General features: G+C 40.0%; 1 protein-coding gene across 7 annotated transcripts in view; it reads left to right on the forward strand.

The window, feature by feature from the left end:
• tenm3 (teneurin transmembrane protein 3) overlaps nucleotides 1–19,130 on the forward strand; it is a 223,563-nt gene that overhangs the window by 165,039 nt on the left and 39,394 nt on the right. For all 7 annotated transcript variants that reach the window (XM_076091074.1, XM_076091076.1, XM_076091077.1 and 4 more), the window contains 6 exons: nucleotides 1,769–1,888; nucleotides 3,085–3,217; nucleotides 3,571–3,699; nucleotides 8,082–8,213; nucleotides 8,328–8,463; nucleotides 11,330–11,473. In XM_076091074.1, coding sequence (XP_075947189.1) covers nucleotides 1,769–1,888; nucleotides 3,085–3,217; nucleotides 3,571–3,699; nucleotides 8,082–8,213; nucleotides 8,328–8,463; nucleotides 11,330–11,473 — 794 coding nt within the window. The remainder of the gene's footprint in view (nucleotides 1–1,768; nucleotides 1,889–3,084; nucleotides 3,218–3,570; nucleotides 3,700–8,081; nucleotides 8,214–8,327; nucleotides 8,464–11,329; nucleotides 11,474–19,130) is intronic.

Consider the following 19,130-nt stretch of genomic DNA (forward strand, 5'->3'; position numbering starts at 1 on the left):
CAGGACCCTGGATTTCGATAAGCTGGTGGATGGTTTTACACTGAAAAAATGCAAGAGCTCAGAAGAAGAAAATCCCAATCAGGTGTGCAGAATTTATTTTCCGATGCTGTCTGGCTGATTGATAACACGTATTATATCTTATATTCACATAGTTTTACATAAGTGAATCTGCCTGTTTAAACTGCAGTATTCTAATATAAGGTTCTGTACTATTGTAACACGTCTGGCACACACGTTTTACAGTGTAGGGGCTATTTTGATGGTAAACAGCTGTGTTTTCATACAGGACGTGCTTTTAATCCATGCTGCCTGCTGATGGTTTAGGACTCACGCAGGTCCCTGCAAGAGCTACGTTTTTCGGGGTTCCAGTCATTAAAAACATGGAAAATAAGAGAAAAAAATAAGAAAAGGTTGCACTGCACAACCCGAAAGCGTAAATTACTTTATGGTTGGACTGATAGATGAGGCAGATTCTGGTCAGTTTTAAACTAACATGTGATCCAGTCTGTATCTGATGAGATGAGAATCTCTTCCTAACCAGATATAATCAATATATTTTAATTTCTATTATGTTGTAATCATTATTGTCGTATGAGATCTCTGCCCACAGAAACAATTCCATTGTCTTTTGGTCAGACTTTACTCCACAAGCTGTAAAACCTGCAATAGATTCTGGCTGACTTCATTTCATTAGTCCCATTTTTCATTTGTTTGGTGAGATCGATGATGAACTAAATACTGTTTCTGAGGAGTTTTCTTCCTCATGGGTACTGAATAATAGGACTTTTGTGAACTGGTCAGATTTAAAGCTATTCTCAATACAATACTTGTCAACTATTAGATCTCCTAACAAACACCAACATCTATATGTTTTAGTTCATATTAATAAATCATGACATTTGTTGTACAGAGATTTTAAATTGACATGCATGTTCATTAATGGACAGAAAACGGGTGCGAAATTGAGAACAAGATTACAGAAAAGTTTTGAGGGTAAATGGTTCTGAAGTTATTGACCAAAATAGAAAAATATTGTTGTATTGTAAACATCATAACATACGTTAAACATGGGGAAGTGCAGGCCTAAAGGTTAGAGCAGCAAGCTTGTGAAGGTTGTTGGTTAAATCCCCTGGGCCGACAGGATTAATTCTCAAACCTCTCAACATATAAGGCTGGTTTTGTAATGTGTAAATGACCAGGACTTCCTGAAAAAGACAGCATTGCTCTCAGTGGAACTCTACCATAAATAAGTAAAAGTGGAAAAATAATCATAGGTAAAGAAGAAAGGTAATTCAAATTGAGTTAAATTGAATGTAGCTGCTGAGAGCAGTGCTGTGGTGTAAATATGCATTTCAGTGTGATGAGGATGTGCAGGCATGCTATGAGTGTAGCAGTAACATCAGTGTCCTGTTACAGTGCTCCCACTCCCACAGCTCAGCAGTTACCTCCACAGTTGTTGTTTCAAGTGATGTCTCATTGCACTCTGCCATTCCTCTCACAGCGAGTAACAAACAGTGAGGATGAGAAAGGCAGTGGTTTCTCTGAGTGGTAGTATGCGAGTGTATTATTGTATGTCAGGTCCTAGAAAGTTGTCTAGCACTGGTTTAGCCCAACCACAGGGACTCGGGTCAAAGACACGTGGTGGTATTTCCTCCCCATGATGGCTAAGTTTTCTCAATTTGTTACAGTAACATATAACAATTATAAATGATGAATAGTGCAGTTTTAATAAAGATAACCTCTCTACCATCTCTCTCTCTCTCTCCAGCTTGGTGTCGATAATTCGAGGTCAGGTGTTGACAGCTGACGGAACTCCTCTGATTGGAGTCAACGTGACGTTTGTCCACTATGCTGAACATGGATACACTGTAACACGCAAGGATGGCATGTGTGTGATTATTTATTATTTATATGTATACACAATATTTGTAAACTTCTATTATATATGTACGTTAAAAATGAGACACTTCTTATAACAAAACATGGTTCTTATATCCCTGCAACGCTGTTCTCTATCCATTCATATCCTGTTGACATACAGGCCAAAAAAAACATCAAACTGTGTAACACTTGTATGTACTTGTGTGGTACATGTATAGTACCACTGACTGAGAAGCATAAATGATCCTGACGATCATGATATAATAATAAATCGTGAATTGTAACTTAAGTAGAGTAGCATTTAGAAGGGATGAACTTAACAAACATTTTGTAGCAAAACCTTCCTTAAACAACCTATTTCATTAACATATTTACTTAATTTTTTAGGCAAACAGAAATAAAACAATATTAATCAACAAATAAATCATTCAATCTTTGAGAAAATGCAGAGATTACCTCATATTTGTATAGCACTTAACAAATTGCACAAAACACCAGTTCAGCAAAACAAAGGGAACGTACTTAAATCACATTTAATGTATATTCTGCTCGGCCCCTCCATCCTCTACAGGCTCTATCCTCAATCTCAAGCATGTCGGCTGTAAAGGTGTGAATGTGTGCAGGAGTAGAAATGTAAGACTTTTGCGTTGGAAATGCGTTGGAATCAAAAGGATGCATCAATCGCAGCAGAACACACACTCCAGTACACACGCACATACACACAGAAGCACACAGAGAACAAAAGACATGCAAAGACTCACTCACCCACGCTCAACAACATATGGATAAGATAGACCTATATTTATCCCAAGGGAAATCGTTGTGCAGCAGTTGCAGTACAAAGTAGGAAAGAGTGCAAATATAAAGAGAACAAAAATATCAAGAAATGAAAATATCAAGAAACAGATATGTATAAAAAACAAGGTTAACATTAAGGGTCCAAAATGATATACAAGGTTAACGTTAGGGGCTAAAAATATAAACATGGTTAACAATAAGGGCCCAAATTATAAACGAGGTTAGCAATAAGGAGCAAAAATATAAACAAGGTTAACAATAAGGGCCAAAAATATAAACAAGTTACAATAATGGCCAAAAACATAAAGAAGGTTAGCGATAAGGGCCAGAAATATAAACAAGGTTAACAGTAAGGGCACTAGCACTTACAGTTCATACGTATTTGTATTTTGTGATGTGCTGCAGGTTCGATCTCCTGGCCAATGGTGGGGCATCCCTGACACTGAGTTTTGAGCGTGCTCCCTTCCTCACGCAGTACAGAACCGTGTGGGTGCCATGGAATGTCTTCTATGTGATGGACACACTGGTCATGAAGAAGGTGAGCCGTGTCACTGCTGTCTGTCTAGATATTTGTCTGACATCACAGAGTCATGGACTGATGAGTGCCTGACAGAAACTACACTTTTATATGTTTCAGTTACTTAAAACACCATTTTGAAGCTTTTGTCTTTTTGATGTTTTCCACTGACTTGAATTTGAATTTGTTACTGACATAATTATTTGATTACCTCATGGAGCAAGATGAAATTCCTAGCTGTGGTCAAGTTATTTTAATGACTTGTACACTAAATGACACTGACTCACTGGCTGACTATGTATGTGACTAATGAACTCTTTGTTTCTCAGTCAATGAGAAGACTAAATGTCACACGTTATGTCCGGCTGTTTCAGGAGGAGAATGACATTCCTAGCTGTGACCTGAGTGGCTTTATCAGACCCAGTCCTGTCATCGTTGCATCTCCTCTTTCTACGTTTTACAGAAGTTCAACTGAGGATGGCCCCATCATACCTGAAACACAGGTAAGGAATCCCACAGAGGAGGCCTTTAAGTAACTAGACCAATATCCAAAGCCAATGTGTACGCTGTTGATAAAAATACGATCTCAGCCTGTTAGAATGGTCAGTGAATCATTCTGTCATGGTTAGTTGAGTTAAAAAAGTAATTGGAAAGTATCAGCATACATGAGGTATCAGCCGAAAGTATCAATCATTAAGGCATTCATTTAGTTCAATGCCTCTCTCTTCTGCAGATATAACTCAAATATGATCATGCAGATACAATACACATATTTTAAATTCAGTGTGACATACACTTGCTGGGTCCATCACAAACAAATGTTCATATATCCAATCAGAAATCATAAAAAAGATACTCCTGATCAGTCCAGAACTTGCTTGAGAATAATCATTTTTTTCTCATGATAGTTAGGAAAACAGAGCTGCTAATGGCTAATTCAGAATACTTTTAATGATGTCAATCTACCCAAATGTAAACTAATGTCGGATAAACGAAGAAGGGCTTAAGTTGTAGCCCACAGCGTTCCTCAGTGACTGCATGGCAACGTAATACTTCTTGTATACAGCCCACATAGCATCATGGGAGCTGTTGTTCGAAAAGTTATTATCCCTCAAGTAGAAGAAAGAGAAAGAAGTAGTGTATTATATTTTAATATTCAGCACATATACACCAACTTATCCCTGGACTGTATAAGAATAACATCTGGTAAGATTGAGCCCTCATCTCAAACTGTGTGATTTATTTCATGAGACGACAGCTCCAATTGGCATAATGCTAAAAATTAGTCAATAAGTGATGCAGATTAGGTCGAATTATAGAAATATAGTGCATAACTCCTTTTTTCCTCTTAAACCAGATGAGGCCAGTCCCCAAATGTTCTGAATAAAATAAAAAAATAAAAAATTGTAGTTGTATACTCTCTTACTCTCTATAGCACTCAGACTAGCACATTCAACACCATTAACATGATATGAAGGCTAGCTGTCAGAGAAACTGCTAAATGCTAACACATTTAACAGGTTTTGTCCTGGACAGACACACACACACACATAGCCCCACCCTGTGTCCTGCCTCTAATTTCCCATAAGGCTAATAGCACATTTGTGTGGTTCTTTATCGTCACATTGCTTTAACCAGTACTCAGAGAAAATGAAACGGATGACAGAACTCCATGTGTGTTTTTATACTTTTACAATCCTGAACCAGGACGCTATTATTATTTTTTATTTGACAAGCATGTGTGTATGTGCCTGACTATCTGCGATGAAGGGAAAAAGTGTGTGGATGAAGGAAAGCGTGTGTGTGTGTGTGTGTGTGTGTGTGTGTGTGTGTGTGTGTGTGTGTGTGTGTGTGTGTGTGTGTGTGCAGATCAAAAGCAAATGAATGGAAAGCCGCTACTTAGCTTTTGGTGGAGCTGAGTCCATTAGTGAGGAGGGCAGAGAAAAGGGCAGTCTTAAAGGGGATGTAATGGATCTGTAATGAACACTAAATGCCTGGCTAATGAAAAGGCAATAGTGCAGTTGAAAAATATAACACAGGAACACTCTAAATGGATCATTCCCTGAGGAGCTTTGTTTTTCTTCTTTCATTTTTGTATTCTTTGATATTTCTTCCCAATCTTCTCTTTTGTGGAGTCCACACAATTCATCACAGGTCTTCCTTATCCCTTCAAGATGTCTAAAATGGGAATAAATTAAAATGTATTTGAGTTTCTGAACTTCGAATGTTTGTATTTTTTCTCCAGCCAAACCGTTAGTGGAATAAGCAAACCCTCAACCCGATCTGAGGGTGGTGGGAAAGGAAACCAAAGCACCTTAAAAAAAAGAACAATTTCCATGCAGTGGAAAATCAGTAGTAGCACTTGAACACTTTGTGCCACTAATGACACACTTTAACCCTTGTGTGTTCTTTTATATCATGTAACTTTCTTGGAAATGCAGGACTGCAGAGTAGCTTTAGCCATCATTTCTACGGGTAATAATGACATTGCACTCAAGAAGTTAATTGCTGACATCTGGAAGCACAGCGACATCTCTAAAACCCTACTTGCCGGCGGGGCAAATAGGGTTGCGCGTTTTTTTTTATTTCTCACAACAACCATATTGGAATAGTTTGTCACCCAAAAAACTACATGAACGTTCTAGTAAACAAATGCACCGTGCGCCTCGTCTCCCTCCCACCTCCACTGGAATTGGATCTCCTTCAAGTTGCTGGCCTCAGCTCGGCAGTAAATTATACACGGCCTGTCAGACACTAGTGGCTCCATTAGTCTGTTCATAAACAAACATGACATTACGTTAAGCACGTTGTCATATTGCTCCATACTAATGTATTACACATTGGACTTAGCACAGAGAAGCCGTCGGCACATGTTGCTGATGTCGGCTAACTTTTAATTTGCCAAATCGTGTCATTGTGACATATACTGGTTTAGCCAGTTTGCATAAAATGAAAACGGTGTGAGCTCGTACACCTGACCCCACCAGTGTAATTGGAAATTGAGCCAACTCTAGGGGCAAGAAACACAAACATATAGGTTATCAGCAAGGTTGTTAACAAACCCTCAGGTCAGCCAAGCCCCTTTGGAAGAGAACATTTAACATTTTTCCTAAACTGTCTAGGTCAGGGTTCAATAAACTTTTTTGAGTGGGGGCCAAACAAAGAAAAATATAAGTCATGGGCCTAACAATAGTGAGTGCATAGTTTTCAACCAGTTACACTGCAAGAAGATCAGTGTTTCTAAGCCAGAACAGTACTGTGCTTGCTGTAGGTGTGCATGCACATAGGTTCCCTGTGCAATGATGTATGCTGGCAGTTTTGCACATTATACTTTTGGTTTCCCTGGAAATAAATGAGGTAATCCGGATTACAACCCATTTTACTGTTTGTGTAACTTGAACCTTCATGTCTCAGCAATTCATTTTGTGAGTACATTATTATCATAACTGATAGAAGTAATGGACAAATATATGATAAGAATACCAAAAGAACTCTTCATACTTGATGGATTTTCAAAATGAAATGTCTTTCTTGCTCTCTCTCTGTGACTTTGCCAGTCTGATGGCATGCTGCTACCCTCACTCTCCACCAGCAGCTCTGTGCCATCCCACTGTTGACACTCAGTGATCATCAGTGACGTTGAGACATGTCGCGTGTCCTCTGCTTTGTGGCTTACCTTGCTCAGGTTCAACACAAGGACACAGAGATAGATAAAATATATAAAAACACTTGCATTCATATACCTGCCTAGATGATAAGCATACTCAAACACACGTACACCTGTAAATGAATTCCTTCAATCATTTTTTTCCTCTCTTCTCTCTAACAAGCAGAGAAAGAGCAAAGGATATGTGTCATTTGAGAGTGAGCAGGGAGCAAAGTGGCAGATTTGAAACTAAAAACGGTGTCTCACTGTGAGTTTTAAAAGGTCATGGAGGTGTCAATATGCATGTTTGTGTGTGTTCTGATCTGAATCAGAGCAGTCCTGCTGCTCGTCCTTCACTTGCAAGTCTTCCTAATAGAATATGCACATTAAGATGATGTCCTCCAAAGATGTAACAGAGGCGATGTGGACTTTTAGATGCGTAAGCACCCCCTCAGGTTTGGAGACATCACTTGAAACAATGTGCAGCCAGACTTCGTTAGCAGCTGCTTTACCATGTTCTCACAGAGCAGGGACTAGGACACAGCTATCTTTGATTATTTCTGTTATTTTGAGGAGCTGTAGCTCGTGGCCAAAACATTGACAAGTGTAATCATTCACTCACTCAATGGTAGACCTTGTCAGAATACAACGCAGCCTCAGATCCGCCTTGTCTGGCAGATCAATTTTGATCCAATATGATTCCTTCCCCGCATAGACAATACTATCTATGTGATGCCACTACCGGCAGTACCTAATAGTGAAAGTGTATTCTTCATTATTTTGTTGGAGATACAAAATTAGGCTCATAGGTATTGTTGTCAGCAATGAACTTAACTCTATGTGATCCAGTTTAATTTAGAAAGTGCCAGTACAGGTATTTTGCCAAATTGTGATCATTTTGATTAAGTATTACAGCATTTTTTCTTAGTAGTGATTAAAAAGGGGGATATTGGGGGGCGCATTATGGTTCTGATAAGACAAATTGTTTTGTAAAGCCAAATCCTGCTTGAAACTGTTTCTGATAACCATATCACCCAGCTCTAACACATACATTTGACTGTATTGAGTCAAACAGTAGCCAGGCTCTTAAATATGCACACCTGTCATGGTCCCAGATGGTTGCTTGTTTTCTCTCCTCCGAGCTGCGAGCCAATTAGCAGTCCATTCCCCTACAAATATGATGCTTCGAGACAGTAAGCTAGTGTTGGGTGCTGATGTATTTTCTGTGTTACTCTGCAGGTTTTACAGGAAGAAACCTCAATACCAGGCAGCGATCTAAACCTAATCTACCTGAGCTCCAGAGCAGCGGGGTATAAACCGATCCTCAAAGTCACCATGACGCAGTCATCAATACCTTTCAACCTGATGAAGGTAAGATATGTAATATACATTGCGGCCGCCATCTGCAGCGTTCTCCCTCATATCAATGGAACCCTAACCTGAACTACCATTCGGTGACCTTTGTGTCTGGTGCTGTTTCTCCAGGTTCACCTGATGGTGGCAGTGGTGGGACGCCTTTTCCAGAAGTGGTTCCCCGCCCAACCAAATCTCTCCTACACCTTCATCTGGGACAAGACGGATGCCTATGGCCAACGCGTCTATGGACTGTCCGAGGCAGTTGGTGAGTTTGCTGTTAATAGCAAAGTTAAAATAAAATAACATAACATAAACCTTTTAAAAGTGTGCACTGTTTTGACCTGACAGTCAGTGTTTTGAAAGGCTGTTCCAAAACAACAACAACAAAAACATGATCACCTTGGATTTTCAACCTTGACTTGGAGCAGCCAGAGGCACCTGCTCTGAGAACCTGAGGCTCTCTCCTCTTTTAGTACAGAGGGGCCTGACTATGAAATGCCTTCATGTCGAGAGTGAAATTTAAAAACACTCCTGAAGTTGATGGGGAGCCAGGCTAATTAACTGCAATGTATGATCTGAAACACGTTCGCGTGTAAAGCCTCACAGCAGGCTTCTATAGACAAGTATGCCAGCTCTCTTTTCACAACAGAGAATGGAAATGCAATAGCAACTGTGGTTTCCCTAATGATTTTACAATTAACTCACTTTGTTTTTATGAAATAATGGGAGCAGAAGCCTGGAGGTTAAGTGTTGTTATGACCTGAAGGTCACTGGTTAGAATCCCTGGCCTGCTACGATAATATGGCTGAACACCATAAATGAGTACCTCTCGCTCTCTCTCTCTCTCGCTCTCTCTCTCTCTCTCGTTCTCTCGCTCTCTCTCTCTCTCTCGCTCTTGCTCTCTCTCTTTCTCTCTCTCTCGCTCTCTCTACCTCCGTATCTGCGTTTATTTGGAGCATTGGTTGTGTGTGATGTCAGAAATGAAGGTTACTGGTCTGCATTGGCTTCACTTCTCAGAATCTGAGTTTGTCTCCTGGATGTGAAGCAGGCAAGTATAACATCAATGCTGCTTGGATTGTAGCCAGCCGCCTGTGCAAACAAGTTCATGTTCATACTTGAATGAATTGAGATATTCCTGGCGACAAATTTACAGTGAAATGAGGAGAAAATGTCTGAACCGCTATGTTAATCTGGTCAATGCAACTGTTACCCTCTCAGTAGCCCAGGGGAGGAAGATCTTTAGAAATTATAAAAATAGTGTATGACACAGATGGAGAGAAAATGTATACAACAATTAAATTGCACCAATTCAACACAAAGTAAGTCCTGGTCTGCACTCACTATTAAAGTATGACAACTTACTGTACACAGTTCCTGTGGAGAGGAGGGAATTCCTGTAGTGCTGACTTGTCCTGAACACACACAAAGCTGCACAATTACAGCTAAGTTCAAAAAGGGTCTGCAGAAAGGCTTTAACAGGGAAATGGCTTAGACATAATGGGTATGCTAACCCCTCTGACACCTTTATGAGGGACAAGTCCAGCATGCGTACTCCTCGCTGAGTTATTACTTATGCTAGCCCAGCTTAATGGGTTGACCATCAAGACAATGTTCTACTACATTTTGAAACACTTGTCAAATTGGTGCTCATAAGTTAAAATAAGGAAGCCTAACCATAAGAATATTTGGTCTGGCAATTGTTAAAACCGAGGTTGAATTTATTGGAAGAACTGTGCATCAAACATTAGCTATGAACTGATTTTAGACCAGAACACACCAGCCCTTCCTCTTTGCCCCTCCATCAGCTCATTATTTGCTTATGGGATATTTGCTAATTCCATTTTGCCTCATAATTACCCAATAAAGCTGGAGTTGGTAGTCTTCAAGAAATGCTCTTTAAATCCAGACAGGAATCAATAAATCAATAAGTCCTCTGACTGTAATAAGACCATTCAGTCATTTCATATGGCCGGCATGAAAAGATTGGTGGTCTTGTCTACCTACGTGCACATACTATGGCCGTGCACTCATTGTGCTTCACCAAATTCTTACCAAGCTGCTAGCTTGACAGCTGAGTATTAACGATAGCCATGTTAGTTGTTTAAATTCATTATGTTAATTTAAGGGGAGGGGCTTTGGAGGTAGGCCAAGATTGTGTGACTTTCATTGGAAAAGAGACAGCAACAATGGGCTGGGTTTTTCGGTTGGAGCATTAAGAAAATTCTAGCTTATCCTTGCTGTTTTCTTTAATGTTACCTACCCAAGTTTTAACATTTGGTAACCAAGCACCTATCACAGCTACATTTGTAATGTAGAACTGGATAATGCTTATCCTTAGGGTCTGCACCAGACGCCATCTGTTGCTTCTTTTAACTCGCAACTGAAAACCCACCTAAATAGATGAGCTTTTCCTGGTGCTTTGGAATGTGTTTATTATAAATGTTTGTTTTAATCTGTCCAGATATTTTATTGACTGTCTTATATGCTTTGTAAAGTGTCTTTGGGTGACTTAATGTATTATTGTTGTTATTGTACTATCGCCTCAAAATTAGTGAATTACTGTAAAATATATTTGTAGCATTTCTATTCGCCACATTCTGTGTATCACCAGTTTTAGCTTTCCTTCACTCCTCCCCCTGAAGATCTTTGTCTCTTCTCAATTTAATACACACATCTCTTGTGGCTGCCAGTTCACACAATGCACTTGACAGAGCACAGCATTGTGTGTGTGTGTGTGTGTGTGTGTGTGTGTGTGTGTGTGTGTGTGTGTGTGTGTGTGTGTGTGTGTGTGTGTGTGTGTGTGTGTGCGTGTGTGTGTGCACTCAAACGTCCCATCCTAGAGTGTTGTACCTCACAGAGAAAGGCAGACAGGCCTGCCAAAAACTTTCTCAGTGCAAAGGATAAAGTAGGAGTGTGTGATTGTGTGTGTGCGTGTTGTGTGTGTTGTACCAGAGAATGAAGGCCCTCAGTGAACCAGCAGCAGGAGTCAGTGGATGTTACAAATGTTACAAAGACTGTGTTTCGCCGTGTGCTCAAAGCTGAATCACAGCAGCTTTCCCATTTGGTTTGAACAGGAGCACAGTCAAAGGACAGAGAGGAGTAACTGGTCTTGCCCCTTGTGTGTTTATTAGTGTCGGTGGGGTTTGAATACGAGTCCTGCCTGGACCTCATCCTCTGGGAAAAGAGAACGGCCATTTTGCAAGGCTACGAGCTGGATGCATCGAACATGGGAGGATGGACGCTGGACAAACATCACATCCTGGACGTACAAAACGGTAGGTGCCATAACATGACAGAACCATAGCCTGCACTATTGTACTGCAGCTAGCTTTACATAGGCCGTGTTTATCAATACTTTTCAAGGAACTAAAACGTTCTTTCAGCCAATTGTCGTCTGTGTGGCAGTCTAAATACCTTGAGATTGAGGTGGGCTGCTGGTGGTCACAGTAGTGAACACACTGCGGCCTGTATTTCTGTGTGACCGACCGTTACATCTAAAAAAAATGAACCTTGGTTTTATCTCCCAAGCCTCCCATGTCTCTGTGATGACATTTGCTGCTGCATAGTATTTACTGATGCGTGTTGGATGTAATGAATGAAATGCAGAGTAGCTTCTGTCTCCACAGTAGATCTGTTGAATGTTTGATTGCTATTTATTTGAGCTTTAGAACAAAAAGCCATGAAACAATCAGAAAATAACTTTTATATTCTCTAATTCACAGCACTGTCACTCTGTCTCTTTGTACCGCTCTGCGATCTCTCTCTTTCTTTCACTAGTCTCTGTTTAAAAGTGACAGTAAAGCTTAACTTTACTTTGATGATATATGAATAAGGAGAAATGCTCGTTCTAAAATGGTCCTAAAAAATGGTCCTAAATCGATACCAGATTACTTATTATATGAATGAAGTGGTACACAAGTTGAATCAGTGGCGCTGTGTGTGTTTCAAGAATGAAAGGTCATCCCTGCAAACCCCACCCTGAAGTTTCCTGTACTTTCAGAAAGCACTTCCCCCCGACCAGGTTAAGAGTTTTCTTTTCTACATAAATATGAAGCTCAAAATACAAAACATAGCCTCCCTTCTTATCTCTCCCTCTCTCTCCACATCATCAGTTATATGTGGAAGAAAGGGACAACGCTAATAGCAGTTTAAAAGTATGTTAATCTCAGCACTTGTCCAAACGATTGTTGTCATGCAGGCTTTGGTCCATGGAGCGGAGGAAAAGAGTTTAGTGATGTGTGTGTGTGTGTGTGTGTGTGTGTGTGTGTGTTCCTCATTGGCGTATTGGATTTGTTCCAGCTGCCCAGTGGAATTTTGCCAGCCTTTCATCTCTCTCTCTCTTTCTCTCTCACACACACACAATTTGGCTTTCTCATCTCATACAGTCAGTTCAGACTGTCACCAGTCCCTCCTCCTCGTCTCCTCCTCTGTCAACTCTTCTCTCTTTGCCTGCTTGTTTTTGTGTATTGTCATCTTATATGCCTTTATTATTATTGTAATTTCCTTTATTATTATTATTGCATTTAGATAATGCAATGAAACCTCAGGGTTAAGATATGTTGACTGAATCGTATAAAGTACATTCCAGCTGGAAGGTACATCAGATTATATTGTTTGAGTGGGAAAACAAGATTTCTGGATTCTTGACACTTCTCCAACATGCTGTAATGTAAGACTTAATGCTGATGTTAATGTCCAACTAATAACTATAACTATAACTAATGACTTTTCCTTTGTCACTCAATCTTTTCACTAATTAGTATGACTAGTTAATAAAAAGCAAGAATATGAAACACTTAATTTCAGTGTTGATATTGTTGACAAGAACAAGAATAAAAAAATTAATTAATATCCTTCATCTTAAAGTGCTAGTCACAAAATTAAGAATTTTCATGTCACAATCATTAAAAAGCAAAAGCAGCATGTGTTTACATTCAGTATACCTTCAGTAGCTAGTGTAGCATAGTGCTAACGCTAGTTCATGGTGTGCTAGCGTACTCTGCTAATGTTAGCTCAGAGTTTTTATGTAGAAACCTAACGTTTTAGAAATGTTTATCTCCTTCCAACCTCTCCAGGTAACAAGTATCACTATTACACAATGTTTAACCAGGACTAGCTCCAAATCCACAAAACCAGTCTGAACGTGAATAAAACCTGAAATAATTGCTTGAGTCTATGGAGCAGAGCCCGGTAGCTATCGGACCCTGGTCAGTGCTGGCCCAATGCTAGGCTATGATTGGCCAGGCTGAAATTTGAGGGGCTGGATTTAGCAAAGGGTCAATTGAGAGGCGTGCCTGAGTTGTAACTGATGAGTTGTCTGTATTTCCAGGAGCAAAATACTAAGACTTTTCAGCCAGTAATATCTATTTAAGCAAATCTCAATACACTTTCAAATCTGAGTACAGAATTTGAGTTTTTCTTTACACATTTACAAACACGCGGCTTCTAAAGACAGACTTGCAATTTTCCTGTACACATTCACAAACGCATTTAGAGATTCTTTTACACATTTACAAATCGAATCATGCACACACAGATTGAGGTAGTTAGACAACTCTCCACACACATTTCCAAGTAGTTATGCTACAACAATGGCCCCATACCAGGTCTCCTTCACTAATTTCCACATGAGTATGAAGCATACAGCACAGTGTGAATACAGACCTTTCCTTTTTTTAATTCTCTGATAATGTGTGTTATAATCAGCTGGTTTGTGAAGGATACATCACTGTCACTCCTGTGCGGTTTACAGAATGACCTACAGGCATATTGATTGCCTTTATCTGAAGAGAGATTAATTTCCTTCAGATAGCTCACCTTTTCGATAACTGTTCCATGTAAGATAGATACATATTTAGAAAAATTCATTTTGCCTCTTTAAAGGCACTTTGACTTTACAAACCGCCCCCCCCTCCTCTTCCTCCTCCCTTCCTTGCTGTCCTCTATCTGTCACCTCATCCATCACATTGCTATTCATCCCTCTCTCCCTGCAGTCCTCTTGGGCTTTCAACACCTTGTCACCCGATTCAGTGCGTGTGTGTCTGCGTGAGTATGTGTGCATTTAAAATGCTGGTGTGATTTGTGATTTGTGATTTGTGATTTCACTGGTCTCTGTGGGTGTGATGTTTTGTCTTGAAGGGACAACACTGCAACGCACAATGTGTGTTTGTCCTTTTGAGACGAAAAGACACCACATGGACTAGAATAATCTTGTCTTTGTGTGTGTTTGGGAGAGGGGGGGGAGCATCAAACACTCCTGCTGTGCTTTCTTTGTAGTTTGTCTTGTAGCGCCACTAATGATGTGCATGGGATGATGAGTTAGATTTGGAAATATTATGCCTGTTCAGTGAGTGTTGACGTCGGGCAGCGATTTCATTGTTTCTGTGTTTTCATGTTTTGACAGGAAAGGTCAGCTACTTTCTTATTAACTGAATTTTTCTCTCCAAATTATCGCTTTATCTTCATATTAATCTTCAGATGAAGATGGCAGTGAGGCTGCTTTTAAAATAATTTTTATTGATTTGCTTTTGTTTACTGAACTATTCATTTAGTCCATTCAAGGACCAACAACAGAGCTGGTAAGAGCTGGTCTTGGACCGTTTCCAAGCCAACCTTAGTGCCATTCAAATGCAGTGAGAACATAATCCGACCCATCTGACCGCTCTATAAGCGGCCCGCTGCTACTCCGTCTAGCAGTCCGAGCTACCATGGAGCCAACACTAACTGCACTCTCTGAAGAATGGTCTAAAAATGAAAAAGGGTTTTCAGAGAGAAGCAGACAGAAGGGTCTACAATATAGGATATGTTCAGGATGTCAAACTGATTCAGCTTTTAAAACGGGTTAAAAAGATAAAGATAGAAGTTGAATCTTACGGATCACAATATAGAAGTGAACCACCACATCACCTGGCAACAAATACAGAAGACAGATACATTAAGAAACAGTATTATTACTGTAAAGGTGGGTAGGGATTTATTCACTGTTACAGTCTTTAAATAGCAAAAGCAGCATGTGATTGGATGGTTTGTGTTTCAGGGGCGGGACTTAGCGAAGGGTCAATTGCACAAAGTGCCGAAAAGAACATACAGAATATGTTAAATAATGTTTAAAAAAATGTTTGTAGGATTTTGAAATAAACTGGAGGAGAAGAGGTTTATGCACACAATAGATCATTGCAAGTGAAAGTGAAACAGTGGACGGTATTCAGTATCGTACATATAGGCATCCCACAACACTAATTCCTCTCTGTCTTTCCTATGAGGAATAGAAGTCTGTGGCTGTATCCGAAATCACTCACTACTCAATAGACTATGTAGTGAGTTCACCATTTTGTAATGCGGTCCAAATGCACAGTAAGAATTATAAAACCCCATATAGTGGACTCAAAGCATCCCACAATGCATCTTGACAAGAAGTACACAATGATGATCACTAACACAGGCAACACCATCATGCATTGCGCTAAAGGAAAAATGGCAGACGGACAAGAGGAGTGAGAGACAAATCCATGAGTTGTGGCAGGAAAATAATATATTTAATGTGAGCACAGCATCACAACACAAACACAAAGTATTTTCTATTTATTTATTGCTCTGGGAAAATACACCCCCACATTGACAACGGCAGAGTGAGCATATGCCATTACTCCTTCCGTTCATTTTCACAATAAAAGCCCTGGACATACGCTTTTGTGCAACAGCAATGACTTCATTAACGCCGCAGAGAAAATTACCCGAGTAATGGATGAAAATGTTTTTTCATTTAGCTGATCAGCTCACTATATAGTCCTCTCTCTCTCTCTCAATATATATATATATATACGTATATATACTGTATATATATAAACGTGAGTCCTCTACATTGAACTCCCTGGATAGGTAGTAAGCAGTCGTGAATGAGTGAGTGATTTCGGATAAAACCAATGTTATGTCAGTAAATCTGTGGTTTCAACTATGCAGTAATCCTGTATGTTGCTAATCCATCATTTCTACAAATGTCATGTTAAATGAAATCTTCAATCACCTTCAGCTTTTAAACACCAATCAGCTTCCCATGGAGGGTGCAATGAAGCCCTATAGGGGAGGAGTGACGAGTCCGAACATTGTTTCTTTTGATTCAGACAAACAGTATAAACAGCAGCATCTCCTAGTTATATTTTTTTTTTATACAATACTTCACAATTTGCGATTTTCACTTTGTTCATCTTCATATAGCTGCATCAAATCAAAGGGAGTGCGGATTCTTATTGAACAACATAAACTAATAAATTGGCCGTTAGAGAGAAGAACGGAGGAAAAGAGACACACTGGAGTGGTGTGCAGGAGCTTGTCCGCACACAAACACACACACACACACACACACACAGATGGACAAACAGACACACACACCTGGTGTTGTGTGATCTGTAAGCACTGAGTAGTGAGCACTGCTGAACAACTCAGATAAGACTCGATGAAAGAGAGAGAGCAAGAGAGTGTGTGTGTTTATGTGTTGAGGGGTTTCAGGGGCAGAGGGGCTGCTTCCTTGTGCATGCTTTGTGAAAGTGTATTCTGTGTGTACTTGTGAGTTTGTGAAGCCCATGTTCGTCTATGTGTCCCTCCGCACACCAGTGTGTGTGCAGAGGGAGTGTGAGTGTGTAAGCTGCCCCGTGAAGCGCTGCACTCCATTATTCAGACACTAAGCAGCTCAGCCACAGTCGGGGTGCTTTACGCTTTGCTCCAGAGAACATGAGAAAGTGTTGCTTTTTATCACGACACAAGAAAATCAAAATGACTGAACTTAAAACAACTTTCCATTTTTGTGGGGGGTTTTCTGACCATTGTCTTGATGCAAATCCCAAATTTAAGTGTTAAGTGAGTTGATTTTAGGACAGTAAACTTACAAACAAAATGGCCTTAACAAGTAAAAAACAATTGTGAATGATGAAACTAAATAATGTAAGTACAATAACATCTAAAAATCAGCAATATATCTCCAGATTACTGACTAAAATAAGTACAACAAAATTCTCATTTGATTGAGAAAAGAAATTGCATTTGGTATTGTTCAGTATAAGGAAACGTTTTATGTTTTCATTTGTATTTTTGTATTTTGTATTGATCGTTAATGTTACCAACGATAGATCAAGGAAAGTGCTTAAAATTTGCAATCCTAATCAGAAGCATAATCATGAATAGAAAAAGAGCAGATGTACTATTGTACAACAATGTGAACAGTATGCAGACAATAACATTGTAAGTAGTTGCCGTATACAGTGAATGAATAAACAGTGGAAGGGAGATTGTATCAACATGGTTCATTAAAAAGACCTGAAATTAAAAAAGTCCTCTATGAACAAAAGTGGTCCTGAGCCTTTCAGAGGAGCATCTTGTCAATAGGAGCTGGTTGCTTCTGCTTCTTAATGAAGGTTCTGTGCAAAGGATGGTCGTCCCGGGACAGAACACTCCTGAGCTTCCTTCTGGCTCTCTGCTGGTCTCCAGAATACACTTTAGTTATGAACTAAACATTCCCTCACCTTCAACAGAAATTCAGAGATTTCCATCAAATATATATTTTTCCCAAATATGTGACAAACAAAACTGCAGTAAATATAATAAGAATATCGACAAAATATTCAGAACAGACTTTTCTTACAAATTCATTTCAGATGCCCTTGTTGACAGCAGAGATGAAGATAAAATCCATTTACTGGTACTGAATGAAGAGAAAATGGTTTTCAGACCTCAAAGATCTTCATTTGTCCTCGTCCATTAGGGACCATCTTTTGAAAATTCCACTGATTGGCTGAAGGCTGTTCTTCATACTGACCGGCAACCTACAGTCATTATTCACCTTGCTTCATGCATTATACACGCTGTGTGCATGTGTGTCAGTTAGTATTTGACTGCCTTCAACCCTTGTTTATTCTATGTGTGTGTTGTCTGGTGTATGACTGAAGACTTATTTATCAATTAGATCCATTGTCAAGCAGTAGTTATTATCATAAGGATGTATGTGCACGAGTGCTTCTGTGTGTTGGTTAACAGCCAGCTGTGTCGGGCTCGGGCACTGTTTGGCTGACCACACCTGAAGCTCTTGCAGCACAGTTGTGTCTAGTCTGCTGTTATCAGCAGCTGCTCAGATGTTTCACCTTGTTGAATCAGCAGCAGGAGCATTCAGTGATGGAGAGCAGTCAGACTAACCAATCTGTGATTTCACCATTCTGGTGCACTCCACACCTTCTTTCTTTCAGTGAACAAGCAGAAACCTGTGCTGTAAAAAACACATATTCTCAATTCCACCTCCAAGTTTTGTTTTGGTTTATTTGGAACACCGTGTGTTCGAGTGAAATTTCTACCAAAGTCATGAGCCAAATCTTTGTGACCTTGTTGGCGTTAGGTTGTTGAGATCTGATCAGTGTGCCAGCCCTTAGTGGGTGTGGTAAGAATGTATGAATTACGGTTTTAAGATTGAAGGTCTTGAGATCAAGGTCAAATGTGCTCATTTACACACACACACACACACACACACATATCTAGAAAGCTGTGTGAGAAATCCTCACGGCCCTCTTTTAACACAGCAGGACAATTCGATGCGCCTCTCTCTTTCTACAGAGCTTGACTCACCCTCTCTCTCTCATTCTCTCTCTCTCTCTCTCATTCTCTCTCTCTCTCATTCTCTTTCTCTCTCCCTCTCCTTCTCTCTCTGATTCTCTCTTTATCTCTCTCTCTCTCTCTCTCTCTTTGCCCCCCCCCCCTCACACGCACACATACACATGCACACTTTTTTTTCCAGTCAGGCAAATAGTTGGTTGCCTGTGAGTAGACCACAGCACAGCATGAGAGGAACCCTGCTGGCTTGGCCTCTGTTGATCAATCAACATCTACCAATGGAGGGAGAGATGAAAGAGGCTGAGGAGGATAGAGGGAAAGAGAAGGAGAGGGATGTAGAGG

The sequence above is a fragment of the Anarhichas minor genome, unplaced genomic scaffold (genome assembly GCF_050575085.1).
Source record: "Anarhichas minor isolate MPS153535 unplaced genomic scaffold, ASM5057508v1 ptg000014l, whole genome shotgun sequence".
Classification (NCBI taxonomy): domain Eukaryota; kingdom Metazoa; phylum Chordata; class Actinopteri; order Perciformes; family Anarhichadidae; genus Anarhichas; species Anarhichas minor.